Source organism: Euprymna scolopes, chromosome 46 (genome assembly GCF_053919585.1).
Source record: "Euprymna scolopes isolate OS-2025 chromosome 46, ASM5391958v1, whole genome shotgun sequence".
Taxonomy (NCBI): Eukaryota; Metazoa; Mollusca; class Cephalopoda; order Sepiida; family Sepiolidae; genus Euprymna; species Euprymna scolopes.
In genome coordinates this window covers 101,514,912-101,530,286 of record NC_136527.1, presented here as the reverse complement: position 1 = coordinate 101,530,286, position 15,375 = coordinate 101,514,912, and the positions used below count along the sequence as shown (strand labels likewise).

Genomic DNA, 15,375 nt, shown 5'->3' with positions numbered 1-15,375 from the left:
CGCAGAAATAGTTAAATAAAAAAATAAAAAATGAACCCTCCTTCCAAATCTTTAAATATTGATTTAATTTTTCCAATTTTTTTTTTTTTCATAATCTGGTAGCTTAGTGTCTAATCAATAATAATTCGCAGAAATAGTTAAATAAAAAAAAAAAAATGAACCCTCCTTCCAAATCTTTAAATATTGATTTAATTTTTCCAATTTTTTTTTTTTTTCATAATCTGGTAGCTTAGTGTCTAATCAATAATCAATAATTCGCAGAAATAGTTAAATAAAAAAAATAAAAAAATGAACCCTCCTTCCAAATCTTTAAATATTGATTTAATTTTTCCAATTTTTTTTTTTTTCATAATCTGGTAGCTTAGTGTCTAATCAATAATCAATAATAATTCGCAGAAATAGTTAAATAAAAAAAATAAAAAAATGAACCCTCCTTCCAAATCTTTAAATATTGATTTAATTTTTCCAATTTTTTTTTTTTTCATAATCTGGTAGCTTAGTGTCTAATCAATAATAATTCGCAGAAATAGTTAAATAAAAAAAATAAAAAAATGAACCCTCCTTCCAAATCTTTAAATATTGATTTAATTTTTCCAATTTTTTTTTTTTTCATAATCTGGTAGCTTAGTGTCTAATCAATAATCAATAATAATTCACAGAAATAGTTAAATAAAAAAAAAAATAAAAAAATGAACCCTCCTTCCAAATCTTTAAATATTGATTTAATTTTTCCAATTTTTCTTTTTTCATAATCTGGTAGCTTAGTGTCTAATCAATAATCAATAATAATTCACAGAAATAGTTAAATAAAAAAAAAAATAAATAAATAAACCCTCCTTCCAAATCTTTAAATATTGATTTAATTTTTCCAATTTTTCTTTTTTCATAATCTGGTAGCTTAGTGTCTAATCAATAATCAATAATAATTCGCAGAAATAGTTAAATAATAAAAAAAAAAATGAACCCTCCTTCCAAATCTTTAAATATTGATTTAATTTTTCCAATTTTTCTTTTTTTCATAATCTGGTAGCTTAGTGTCTAATCAATAATCAATAATAATTCGCAGAAATAGTTAAAAAAAAAAAAAAAATAAATAAACCCTCCTTCCAAATCTTTAAATATTGATTTAATTTTTCCAATTTTTCTTTTTTCATAATCTGGTAGCTTAGTGTCTAATCAATAATCAATAATAATTCGCAGAAATAGTTAAATAAAAAAAAAAAAAATGAACCCTCCTTCCAACTCTTTAAATATTGATTTAATTTTTCCAATTTTTTTTTTTTTTCATAATCTGGTAGCTTAGTGTCTAATCAATAATAATTCGCAGAAATAGTTAAATAAAAAAAAAAAATTAATAAACCCTCTTTCCAAATCTTTAAATATTGATTTAATTTTTCCAATTTTTCTTTTTTCATAATCTGGTAGCTTAGTGTCTAATCAATAATAATTCGCAGAAATAGTTAAATAAAAAAAAAAAATAAATAAACCCTCCTTCCAAATCTTTAAATATTGATTTAATTTTTCCAATTTTTTTTTTTTTCATAATCTGGTAGCTTAGTGTCTAATCAATAATCAATAATAATTCGCAGAAATAGTTAAAAAAAAAAAAAAAATAAATAAACCCTCCTTCCAAATCTTTAAATATTGATTTAATTTTTCCAATTTTTTTTTTTTTTCATAATCTGGTAGCTTAGTGTCTAATCAATAATCAATAATAATTCGCAGAAATAGTTAAATAAAAAAAAATAAAAAAATGAACCCTCCTTCCAAATCTTTAAATATTGATTTAATTTTTCCAATTTTTCTTTTTTCATAATCTGGTAGCTTAGTGTCTAATCAATAATCAATAATAATCTGCAGAAATAGTTAAATAAAAAAAATAAAAAAATGAACCCTCCTTCCAAATCTTTAAATATTGATTTAATTTTTCCAATTTTTTTTTTTTCATAATCTGGTAGCTTAGTGTCTAATCAATAATAATTCGCAGAAATAGTTAAAAATAAAAAAAAAAAATGAACCCTCCTTCCAACTCTTTAAATATTGATTTAATTTTTCCAATTTTTTTTTTTTTCATAATCTGGTAGCTTAGTGTCTAATCAATAATAATTCGCAGAAATAGTTAAATAAAAAAAAAAAAAATGAACCCTCCTTCCAACTCTTTAAATATTGATTTAATTTTTCCAATTTTTTTTTTTTTCATAATCTGGTAGCTTAGTGTCTAATCAATAATAATTCGCAGAAATAGTTAAAAATAAAAAAAAAAAAATGAACCCTCCTTCCAACTCTTTAAATATTGATTTAATTTTTCCAATTTTTTTTTTTTTCATAATCTGGTAGCTTAGTGTCTAATCAATAATAATTCGCAGAAATAGTTAAATAAAAAAAATAAAAAAATGAACCCTCCTTCCAAATCTTTAAATATTGATTTAATTTTTCCAATTTTTTTTTTTTTTCATAATCTGGTAGCTTAGTGTCTAATCAATAATCAATAATAATTCGCAGAAATAGTTAAATAAAAAAAAATAAAAAAATGAACCCTCCTTCCAAATCTTTAAATATTGATTTAATTTTTCCAATTTTTCTTTTTTCATAATCTGGTAGCTTAGTGTCTAATCAATAATCAATAATAATTCGCAGAAATAGTTAAATAAAAAAAATAAAAAAATGAACCCTCCTTCCAAATCTTTAAATATTGATTTAATTTTTCCAATTTTTTTTTTTTTCATAATCTGGTAGCTTAGTGTCTAATCAATAATAATTCGCAGAAATAGTTAAATAAAAAAAATAAAAAAATGAACCCTCCTTCCAAATCTTTAAATATTGATTTAATTTTTCCAATTTTTTTTTTTTTCATAATCTGGTAGCTTAGTGTCTAATCAATAATCAATAATAATTCGCAGAAATAGTTAAATAAAAAAAAAAAAAATGAACCCTCCTTCCAAATCTTTAAATATTGATTTAATTTTTCCAATTTTTTTTTTTTTCATAATCTGGTAGCTTAGTGTCTAATCAATAATAATTCGCAGAAATAGTTAAATAAAAAAAAAAAAATGAACCCTCCTTCCAAATCTTTAAATATTGATTTAATTTTTCCAATTTTTTTTTTTTTTCATAATCTGGTAGCTTAGTGTCTAATCAATAATCAATAATTCGCAGAAATAGTTAAATAAAAAAAATAAAAAATGAACCCTCCTTCCAAATCTTTAAATATTGATTTAATTTTTCCAATTTTTTTTTTTTTCATAATCTGGTAGCTTAGTGTCTAATCAATAATCAATAATAATTCGCAGAAATAGTTAAATAAAAAAAATAAAAAAATGAACCCTCCTTCCAAATCTTTAAATATTGATTTAATTTTTCCAATTTTTTTTTTTTTCATAATCTGGTAGCTTAGTGTCTAATCAATAATAATTCGCAGAAATAGTTAAATAAAAAAAATAAAAAAATGAACCCTCCTTCCAAATCTTTAAATATTGATTTAATTTTTCCAATTTTTTTTTTTTTTCATAATCTGGTAGCTTAGTGTCTAATCAATAATCAATAATAATTCACAGAAATAGTTAAATAAAAAAAAAAATAAAAAAATGAACCCTCCTTCCAAATCTTTAAATATTGATTTAATTTTTCCAATTTTTCTTTTTTCATAATCTGGTAGCTTAGTGTCTAATCAATAATCAATAATAATTCACAGAAATAGTTAAATAAAAAAAAAAAAAAAAAATGAACCCTCCTTCCAAATCTTGATTTAATTTTTCCAATTTTTCTTTTTTCATAATCTGGTAGCTTAGTGTCTAATCAATAATCAATAATAATTCACAGAAATAGTTAAATAAAAAAAAAAATAAATAAATAAACCCTCCTTCCAAATCTTTAAATATTGATTTAATTTTTCCAATTTTTCTTTTTTCATAATCTGGTAGCTTAGTGTCTAATCAATAATCAATAATAATTCGCAGAAATAGTTAAATAATAAAAAAAAAAATGAACCCTCCTTCCAAATCTTTAAATATTGATTTAATTTTTCCAATTTTTCTTTTTTCATAATCTGGTAGCTTAGTGTCTAATCAATAATCAATAATAATTCACAGAAATAGTTAAATAAAAAAAAAAATAAATAAATAAACCCTCCTTCCAAATCTTTAAATATTGATTTAATTTTTCCAATTTTTCTTTTTTTCATAATCTGGTAGCTTAGTGTCTAATCAATAATCAATAATAATTCGCAGAAATAGTTAAAAAAAAAAAATAAATAAATAAACCCTCCTTCCAAATCTTTAAATATTGATTTAATTTTTCCAATTTTTCTTTTTTCATAATCTGGTAGCTTAGTGTCTAATCAATAATCAATAATAATTCGCAGAAATAGTTAAATAAAAAAAAAAAAAATGAACCCTCCTTCCAACTCTTTAAATATTGATTTAATTTTTCCAATTTTTTTTTTTTTTCATAATCTGGTAGCTTAGTGTCTAATCAATAATCAATAATAATTCGCAGAAATAGTTAAAAAAAAAATAAATAAATAAATAAACCCTCCTTCCAAATCTTTAAATATTGATTTAATTTTTCCAATTTTTCTTTTTTCATAATCTGGTAGCTTAGTGTCTAATCAATAATAATTCGCAGAAATAGTTAAATAAAAAAAATAAATAAATAAACCCTCTTTCCAAATCTTTAAATATTGATTTAATTTTTCCAATTTTTCTTTTTTCATAATCTGGTAGCTTAGTGTCTAATCAATAATAATTCGCAGAAATAGTTAAATAAAAAAAAAAAATAAATAAACCCTCCTTCCAAATCTTTAAATATTGATTTAATTTTTCCAATTTTTTTTTTTTTCATAATCTGGTAGCTTAGTGTCTAATCAATAATCAATAATAATTCGCAGAAATAGTTAAAAAAAATAAATAAATAAATAAACCCTCCTTCCAAATCTTTAAATATTGATTTAATTTTTCCAATTTTTTTTTTTCATAATCTGGTAGCTTAGTGTCTAATCAATAATAATTCGCAGAAATAGTTAAAAAAAAAAAAAAAAAAAATGAACCCTCCTTCCAAATCTTTAAATATTGATTTAATTTTTCCAATTTTTCTTTTTTCATAATCTGGTAGCTTAGTGTCTAATCAATAATCAATAATAATTCGCAGAAATAGTTAAATAAAAAAAAAAAATAAATAAACCCTCTTTCCAAATCTTTAAATATTGATTTAATTTTTCCAATTTTTCTTTTTTCATAATCTGGTAGCTTAGTGTCTAATCAATAATCAATAATAATTCGCAGAAATAGTTAAATAAAAAAAAATAAATAAATAAACCCTCCTTCCAAATCTTTAAATATTGATTTAATTTTTCCAATTTCTTTTTTTTTATAATCTGGTAGCTTAGTGTCTAATCAATAATCAATAATAATTCGCAGAAATAGTTAAATAAAAAAAAAAAAAATGAACCCTCCTTCCAACTCTTTAAATATTAATTTTTTTTTTTTTCATAAATCGATAGTATCTCCTTAATTCAAAGTGGCACTGTGCCTTGATTGGGGTGAAAATTGAATAAAAATTAAAAAAATAAAAAAATAAATAAATAAAAATAAAACTGAACCCTCCTGCTAAGTCTTTAAATATTGATTTACTTTTTCCAATTTTTTTTTTTCATAATCTGGTAGCTTAGTGTCTAATCATTAATAATTCGCAGAAATAGTTAAATAAAAAAATAAAAAAAATGAACCCTCTTTCCAACTCTTTAAATATTGATTTAATTTTTCCAATTTTTTTTTTTTTTCATAATCTGGTTGCTTAGTGTCCAATCAATAATCAAAAATAATCCGCAGAAATAGTTGGAAAAAAAAAAAAGGAAAAGATTGTAAAGGGGGTGCCAATTGTTTATGTGTACCAGAAAAAGAAATAAGAAGCAGGGGGTCGCTTGTTTTTGCATATCACAGAGTTAAATATAAAGTGAGAGATGATGGCACGGTCAGAGGAGAAGATAAAGAAAAGGAATCCACAGAAGGAGCGTTGGGGTCAGTGTTTGTCGAGCAAGCAAGATATCACAGTTTTATTACATGCATACATACACTAGAAAAAAAAAAAAAAAATGGCGGATAAAATGAGGTTACCTTGTAATGGGCACTGCACTCACTGGAAAGTCAAGACCAAGAGGCACTGAAATAAAAATTCCGGACACTCCATTGACGTAACGATAACGTGGAATTTCCGCTTTCTTGCTGCTTTTCATCTGGAAAAAAAAAAAAATGTTGGATTTCGTCAACTGATTGTGTGCAAGGAAACATCAAAAGGCCAATTAAAAAATAGAGAGAGAATAAAGAACAGACTTGTTAACCTAAGGATGTTGAGCTTATTGAAGCTGTGACTGAAACATATTCTTAATGTGTAGACAAGCTATGGTTCTATAAATAAAACATCTATATATATATATATATATATATATATATATATATATATATATAAAAGGCAAAATGTGTGTTTGTGTGTGTGTACTTTTTGTGTATGTCCGGCGAAGGCTTTTGGAGGGGGGGGGGGGCGCTCATTTTTTAAAACTTTTTATATACTGTCTAAATTATAGCACGAACGTTACGTTAAGTTACGAACGGAGGTTGCGTCTATCTTTAATTTGCCCGACTTTTACGCGCTATTTTTGAGATTTTTTTTTCAATCACTGCGTCTTCGTTTCGCTTTTCAGTATAAAAAAGCGAAACTGAATCCGTAGCATCAGCTCCCTGACACTCCTGACAGGGAAAGCAAATCAGCTTTGATTAATGCAGCAAAAACCGTCATATCGGACAATTGCTTTTCAAATGAACAAACCCATTTTAGATGCCCCCCCCCTCCCACCAATATCTTGGGGAAACAAACAGCCAAAGTTGGGGAAAGAAAAAATAAAAACTGCCTCGCAGCAAAACTTAACTGCGGAATATGTTTGACCTCATTAGCATTAAATCCTCGCACCTGTCAATTTCACTTTATAATCCTTAAATTAACAGTTTTCACTTCTTCTCCCCTTGTGGCCGAGCGGGTTAGATGTCAGTTTTTTTTCCCTTTTTTCCACCATTGCGTCAAGGCTTCGGGCTCGAACCTACCTTTTTTTTCTTCTTTTACTCCTCCAAACATCCGGGTGACATGTTTTGTTTGTTTTTTTTTTAAACAGGGTTATTACTTTACCCATTTTGTTTTGATCTACCCCCCCCAACACACACACACACACCTCTAAACACCCAGGCAACGCCAGGTACTCCCACTAGTCTATTATATAAATCTCACTTGTCTGTTTGAATGTATGTATGTATGTCTACCTAAAACTTTCGACAGAGGCGACGGATTTTCACGAGATCAGTATCGTTTTGAAGCTCGACCTTCCGGACAACAAATATTGAAAAATTGGCTAAAAACATTAATTCCTTCATTCTGAACTGGGTAGCTTTCTACAAAGAGGGGTCGCTTTTTTCGCCGATACGATATTTTCAAAAGTCATCCCCTCTTTTCGACTGACTAGCCTTAATTTAAAACTTTGCCACTTCCAGTTTGGCGATAAACACAACATCAAAGACGTCACTTTTTTTTTTTACATTCTTTTCCTCCTTCACGGTACAAGTTCGAGCCTGCCTTCCTACTACCACTTTATTTTTTTTTGCTCAACACACATCATCAAACACTTGAGCACCTAGGCTAGTTTTTTTATCTATCTATATATATAACCAGAGTTATTATCATGTGCAGATATAGCTCAGTGGTATAGCGTTCAACTACAGATCGAATGATTCCCTGTTCAAGCCCGGATGTACTTCACCATTTTATTTTAATTTTTTTCTCATCAATGAATTCAGTTTCCAATAAAAGAAGAGGTACCATTTAAAATCGCTGCAAGTCATTTATTCGTTTGCATATTTTAAAGCAAAACATTAATCAGAAGTTACTTTTCCAGGGCATTCATCATCAAGCTCAAATATCAGCTGACATGCTATTGTAAACAAACACAGACGGAATTTGATGAACGGCATTATAATCATTATTATTTTTTTTTTCTCTCTCTCTCTCTCTCTCTATATATATATAAGTGAACGTGTCTGTGTGTGTACATTTTCCTACGCAATAACTCTGTCAATTTTAAGTCTACAGACTCGAAATTTGATATACAGGGTACTGAGATTTGGGAAAATCTTTGTAATCTGTTTTCAGCCAGAAATTTGGCTGCTAGGGGGTCAAAGTTCAACGATTTGACCTTTGAGAACTCTACAATTTTGGGTCTTGAAATTTTAGATATAGGTTCCTTTGGACATGTATCTAACTTAATAACTAGATTTGAGCCCAAAACAATAAATGTTAAGGGGTCATAATAGGGGCTTAAGTTAAAAAAATTGACCGCTTTTTTTTTTTTTTTTTTTTTTTTTGCTCAACATACACCTCCAAACACCCGGGCAACGCCGGCTGAAATGCTAGTAAGTAATAAATATATATTTACATAGAATTATTTTTATACCTACAGACATTGTTTCATGCTTTTGCAATCATCAGAGTAGGAAGTGACGATAGCTATTAGTCGGTAGATTCGAACCCAGCTACAAAGTCACTTTTAAGAACATTTGCAAACTGTTACAAGAATTAAGAGTAACTATATCTGATATCTCCCCAAAACCTCTGGCCTTGATGGAGGGGAGACTAAAACTATGTGTCAAAATTTAACGTTGGAAAGGTAATGACCTGATTTGTGTAGGGGGTGTGTGACGTTTGCCCTTAACGTCACACATTAAGTGGATCATCCATTATCCAGAGCCTATTTTTGGCACGTTTTTTTACAATCATAAAATGTTTCATCATAGTCATTTGTTTTCCTAGTTTTGCATATGAATTACAAATATCTGATATTTTCCCCAAAACTTCTGGCCTTTTTTTTTTTTTTTTTACACGGTGGTCACCACTTATCAAGGCCCGGAAGCCACTCAGGGATAAGGGTTATTGCAAGTACAGTACGTTAGTGTGGAGATTTGATGAAGTGTTTACTTAAGGGGGCAGTTCATTAGGAATTTATTAACGTTGGACTTGAAGACATCCAGGTTGTAATCAGGTGAGAAGCAGGCAGACGGAACAGAGTTCCACAGGCGTGCAGCTCTAAGAAAGAAGCTTTGTTCATGGAATCCATGTTTTGATTTAGGCACAGATAAAGAGTGGGGGAAATTTTTTACAGTGGATTCAGCTAGACGGGTGTTTTTCGTGAAAGATTGGCGAGGGGGAACTAGAGATTGGAGTTCAGACGAGCACCTGCCATGGAAATAACGATAAAACAAGGATAGGCTTGCAACATCTCTTCTGTGGGAGAGAGGTTGCAGGGTAGAGAAAAGGGCATCCCCCACTAAGCCACGAAGTCTATTTTGTACTCTGTCAAGGCAGGATAGGCTGTTTTTAGCAGCTCCTGCCCAGATATGGCAGCAGTATTCCATCCTTGGACGTACTTGGCTTTTATATAGATAGAGAATTGCATCAGTAGTGAGATATCTTCTGGAGTGGTAGAAGGATCCCACCATCTTTCCAGCGACCTTGGCAACAGACTTGATGTACGTGTTCCATTTCAGATCAGGAGTAAAGGACAAACCCAGAAGCTTGTCAAAACACGGGGCTTCTCCTAGACGAGAGCCATCCATTTCAATTGTTGCAAGATGGGGATCAGAGCATTGATGATGTAAAGATAGGAGTTTGGCCTTGATGGAGGGGAAACTAGAACTTGCTGCTGTGGTTTGCAATTGATCTGAAATAACAGCAAAGGAAGACTTGATTCCAACTATTTCTCATATGTTATATCTCCCCTCTTTTGGAAATAGGGTACAATTATGAATATCTCCAGTATCAAATAATCCTTATACACTGTGAAATTTACTTTATGTATAAAAACCAAAGAGGGAAGATATAACATATATATATTCCAAATTTCATGGTGTTGACCATCTTACAATTTATTCCTTTAATTACGTTGACATTCACAATTCTTCACAGCAACTGTTCCATAGCGCAAAATCATTCATTTAATTATATCAATCAATGAATCTATTCTGCCCTTAACTCCTTAGAAGAAATAGCACTTATCGATCCATTAAAAGAAAATAAAATGCATTTGGACATGATTACAAAATCGGAAGGAAAGTTGCAATTATCTTTTATTTTGCCATTTTTCATATATATATATATAATTTAAAGGAGATTAGAATAATAGTCTAAAGAGCTAAGTGTATTTTAATGTAACAGTGAAATTACTAGTTTAATTAAAATACAGGAAATGCTCGTTGTAATTTAGATATATAATAAGCTCGATAGTTAAATGTCCTAGAGCTAATTCAATATTAAGTAATGTGATTTACAATTTAAAAATTAAAAAAAAAATTTTTTAATTTAAAAGTCAAATTTTAATTAAATTAAAAATCAGTTTCATAAGAAGGAACAAAAACAAAGTCAATTATCTGTACGATCGTTTCGGAAATCCGTGCTTTTTATTTGTGGTATACATGAAGTTATGTAGAATAATTATATATAGTTTTTTTGGTAAGCACGGTCTCCTCATCAGCAAATTTAGGAGGATTTTTATTGAATTTAAAAGACACCAAAAATAAACCTAGCATTAAAAGTAAGGCAGATGAATCTGAAAAATTGAAATAAAAGGTTTGGATTTAAAATTTATAAGAAAATTAATATAGGTTAGAGATAGAAATGAGTAGAAAAAATATATATTTTTGAATTTACATAATAAATTTGATTTAAAAATATATAGAGATAGTTACCTTTTAGTTTTATATATATATATATATATATATATATATATACTAGCAAAAGTACCCGTCGTTGACTGGGTTCAAAAACAGCCTACAGAAAATGGACTCTGATTTATGAAAGTATGATAGGTTATGAAAAGGAAGGGTTGAAAAGAGATATCTTCAGTTGCTGACACTGCATGAGCTCCACTCACCCCCTTTATCCAGTAACAATGAAATAGCAATGTCCCTAAATCACTTTGAGGAGTGTAACTATTCAGCAGATATATAACCTCTACAAACTAACCCAGTAACATTAACTAACCTCGCGGGGTCGCAGAAATACCTGGATTAGAACCCAGGCACAGAGCAAACCCTCTCAGTGCTGACGGACCCAGTAGATCTTCCCAGATCATCCGTCTAGAAGGAAAACTCTGAAACTAAACCAAAGGGGAGGGAAGCCTCTTCAGTCTTGGATGACAACCTTCATCCCACTGGCATTTGAATTGATATACAATATTGCTATTTTGGATGTAAGGCAAACTATCCAGTGCGATGTTGGTTATGTTGGGCGAACATCCTTGCACCTTTTGACTCGTATAAACCAGCATGTTCCATCGAAGATCAGACAAGGGAGGATGGGGTTTAGTAGGCTCCCTCCTTCTGCAGCCTTGGACTCTGCTATTGGCCAGCATTTGGTTGACAACCCGTGCTGTGCCGATAGATATAAAATAGAATGATTCGAGGTGCTACATAGAGCAGACTCCAGAAACCATTTAAAAGAGCTCTTGAGAGACTTCCGCCCATTATATTAAAAACTGTATATAAATTCTGTACCTCTAAACATTTATTTAAATATCTTCGGGAAAGGTACAGTCAACATCAAATTGACACCTGTAATACTATTATTCGAATAAGGAGTAGAATTAGATCTACCAACCTCTCCATAGTTTTTTTGCGTTCGTGTCTGGAACAAGATGTGGCCCCACTTTATATCAGTAAACACATTGCTGCATCTTGGGTAAAACCTAGTTTGTCTATGGAGCGGGTGTTTATACGAGACGATATCAATAATTTGACAGAGAAGCTAGAGGTGTATATTAGTAATCGTCATTACCTCTGGTCTGTAGTTAAGGTTTTCCTGGCCTTTTTTGACTTTCTGCTTTCGCAAGAATTTATCCATCGGTGATCAATTTGCTAAGCAACGTGCTTCCAAAGACAATAATAAACAACTTGCTCTTCTGGTTCGTAGAAGATATGGGTGTGAACTCATTAATGGAAGCAAACATATTTTCAATCTTTCGAAAAATGAACTTACAGAAATTGAAAATAGAGTTCTGCCTAAGGGATTGGATTTTTGTATTTCCCACAACCAGTATAAATAAAGAGAGAACACTTTCTGCCTTTGAAGTTTTGTTCTCCCAACTTAGACATAATGTCCCTATTTCCCCGGAAAGAATTTCTGAGATGAAATCTAGTTTAGTTGCCTTAGCTCACCGATACAGTAACACACCTGTTGATTATAGCGACTTTGTCTGGAACATAACGCAATTTAAAACTATGAAAGCGTTAAAATCCAATGACAATATTTATATGTGCAAACCAGACAAAGGTGCAGGAGTGGTGATTTTGGACAAATCGGACTACGTTGCGAAAATGGCAGTTATTCTCAACGATGTTTCGAAATTCCGTAAACTCGGTCCTGTCGAGTTGACGGATAATACTTGCAAGAACGAGGCAAAAATGCAAAGACGTCTACTTGCATTATTTAAAAAGAAAGTTTTTTGCAAGGACGTCTATGACAGGATTAGACCCTCTGGTTCACAACGTCCTAGAATGAATGGTCTCCCCAAAATACACAAGCAAGGTGTTCCACTGAGACCTATTTTATCAATGGTTGGTTCGGCACAACATTCTTTGGCTCAGTGGCTTGTGGAAATTCTGCAACCTGTGCGCGAGTTATACACCACGCACTGTATCCCTGATTCTTTTCAGTTTGTTGATTATGTACGTGGGTTGGATTCTAATGCAGAGACGTCTTTTATTTTTTTTTGATGTCTCTAGTCTCTTTACCAACATACCGTTGAATGAGATGATACGTATATGTACTGACGCGCTTTACGATAGTCGCCTGACTGCTCCACGTTTTTCCAAAGAGATTCTTATTGAACTCATTTTAATGTGCACAAAATCTGTGGAGTTTAGTTTCTGTGATATTATGTACTGTCAGGGGTTTCAATGGGGAGTCCGTTGGCCCCAACTTTAGCGGATATTTTCGTTGGGTACAATGAATCCATTCTGTTTAACTCTATAACAAAACCCACTGCATATTTCAGATATGTTGACGACACTTTTGCTGTTTTTCCATCGCAAAGTGAAGCGTTGATATTTTTTATAGGAGCTCTAAAGTTCACTATGGAAAGTGAGAAGGATAATTCGCTTCCTTTCTTGGATGTTCTTGTCGAACGTTCAAGGGGGGGTCTTTCTCACTACAATTTATAGAAAGCCGACATTTACTGCCCTATATGTGAACTGGTTGTCTTTTGTACCAAAATCACGTAAGGTCGGCTTAATTCATACTTTGGTACATAGAGCCCTCATGATTTGTTCACCTAACAGATTAGACGTTGAATTCCATAAGATCAGGGAAATATTCATCAATAATGGTTATCCTGTTGACCTTATTGATGACTGTATTTTCAAAAAGGTTGTGGATTTTAAATCCCCTAAAAAGTTCGGACCTTTGAAATGCCCGGTTTATTTAAAATTACCGTGGATTGGGGAAAAGAGTAACAGACTTTCCAAACAGATTTGCAGAAGTATTTATGACTGTTTTTATTCTATGTCCTTGCGTTTGGTATATACTACGAGACCTGCTTTTCCTTCTTTTCGCAAGCATAGTTTGCCTTACATCCAAAATAGCAATATTGTATATCAATTCAAATGTCAGTGCGATGCTGGTTATGTTGGGCGAACATCCTTGCATCTTTTGACTCATATAAACCAGCATGTTCCATCGAAGATCAGACAAGGGAGGATGGGGTCTGGTAGTCTCCCTCCTTCTGCAGCCTTGGACTCTGCTATTGGCCAGCATTTGGTTGACAACCCATGCTGTGCCGATAGATATAAAATAGAATGGTTTGAGGTGCTACATAGAGCAGACTCCAGAAACCATTTAAAGATTTTGGAGTCTGTCTCTATTGCGGTGCGGAAACCTTTGTGCCGGCAGAAAGAAACATCTAACGCATTATTTCTCTTTGGGGAACTTTGAATCTTTTCTCCCGTTTTTTTTTCCCCTCGTTGTGCCATTATTTTAATCGTTTTTTAAACGTTAATAAACTTTATTTTAGTGTCACCGTATTTTTGGCACATTCAATAGTTCCCCATCAGAACTCTTTACTTTCGACATAGTATTATTTTTACGCTATCGATTTTCTCCTGATGAGATGATAGCTGAAAGAGCTCTCGAGAGACTTCCACCCATTATATTTAAAAAAAAATATGTATATATATATATATATATATATAGTCCTGATCAAAATCATAAGACCACTTAAGAAAGTGTATAGGGTTGCAGTTGTCAAAATCTTAGCCCCACTGACAGGGCGGCTTCATCTTAAGGGAATCAGTGTCGATGTGAATATATGTATAAAAGAGCATTAATTTAATGAATATTACTGAATTTTTAAACAAAAAAAAAACCAACTTTAATCGTGTTAGCAGGTGAAAAGTTGCAGCCATCTTGTTTAAATCAAAACGAAAAATGACCTCTCTTTGTAACTTTCCTGTGTCTTACGATCGTTTTCATCAAATTCTATTTTTTATTTTCTTTAAAAAATAAGTTTCTACCTTATTGATTTTCGTAATTTTTGGATATAATCATCTTAAAAATACGAGGAATTCGTAGATACCATTGTTTTCATGTGAAATTCAATATACAATTTCCGAAATTTCGTCCCAATAGTGTAGAAGCGCCAAGAATATTAAGAAATGAATATTTCATGAAGTAACATACAGAGTGTCCGTAAAGTTACTATACAGTCTTATTGTTTTATTGTATTATATTTTTATCAATAGTTAATATTTTTTTTTTTTTTACAGGTTTATTTAATCAAGCATGCCACGCAAGCTAACTTTGGAAGAGCGCAAATTTATTTTGAAGCGATTTGAATATTTGTCATAGAAATTGTTTGCCTTGATTGTTACAGTCTTTTCGGATGTAACACGTGTATTTTCTGAGATTTTTATAAACGTAAAGGTGTTATTTCTTTTTATTTCTTTTGTTACAAATAAATATTTTAATACAATATCTTACTGTACTGTTAATATATTACAGGGTGTCTGTAGAGTAACTTGTAAGACTGTATAGTAACTTTACGGACACCCTGTATATATTTATTTATTTTTTTTTATTTCGGACTATTATTCTCATCTTTATTAGTTGTTGTTGTCAAAACGAGGATGTAGATCAGTTCTAAAAATGGGGGATCAATTTACTAGAACGTTGTATGTGAGACTGACTAAACTTGTTTCCTTCAATAATTACTAGAAACCTTCTCTACCACCAATAGCAATGGCCAAGAACACATTACCTGAAAGTAATTCCTTTAAACTCTTCAGCCTAACGTTT

At 30.4% G+C, this 15,375-nt stretch overlaps 1 protein-coding gene across 2 annotated transcripts in view; it reads right to left on the bottom strand.

Moving 5' to 3' along the window:
• Positions 1-15,375, bottom strand: part of LOC145271204 (INO80 complex subunit B-like) — a 141,302-nt gene that overhangs the window by 15,483 nt on the left and 110,444 nt on the right. For both annotated transcript variants that reach the window (XM_080126769.1, XM_080126770.1), the window contains one exon: positions 6,111-6,229. In XM_080126769.1, the coding sequence (XP_079982895.1) occupies positions 6,111-6,229 (119 nt within the window). The remainder of the gene's footprint in view (positions 1-6,110; positions 6,230-15,375) is intronic.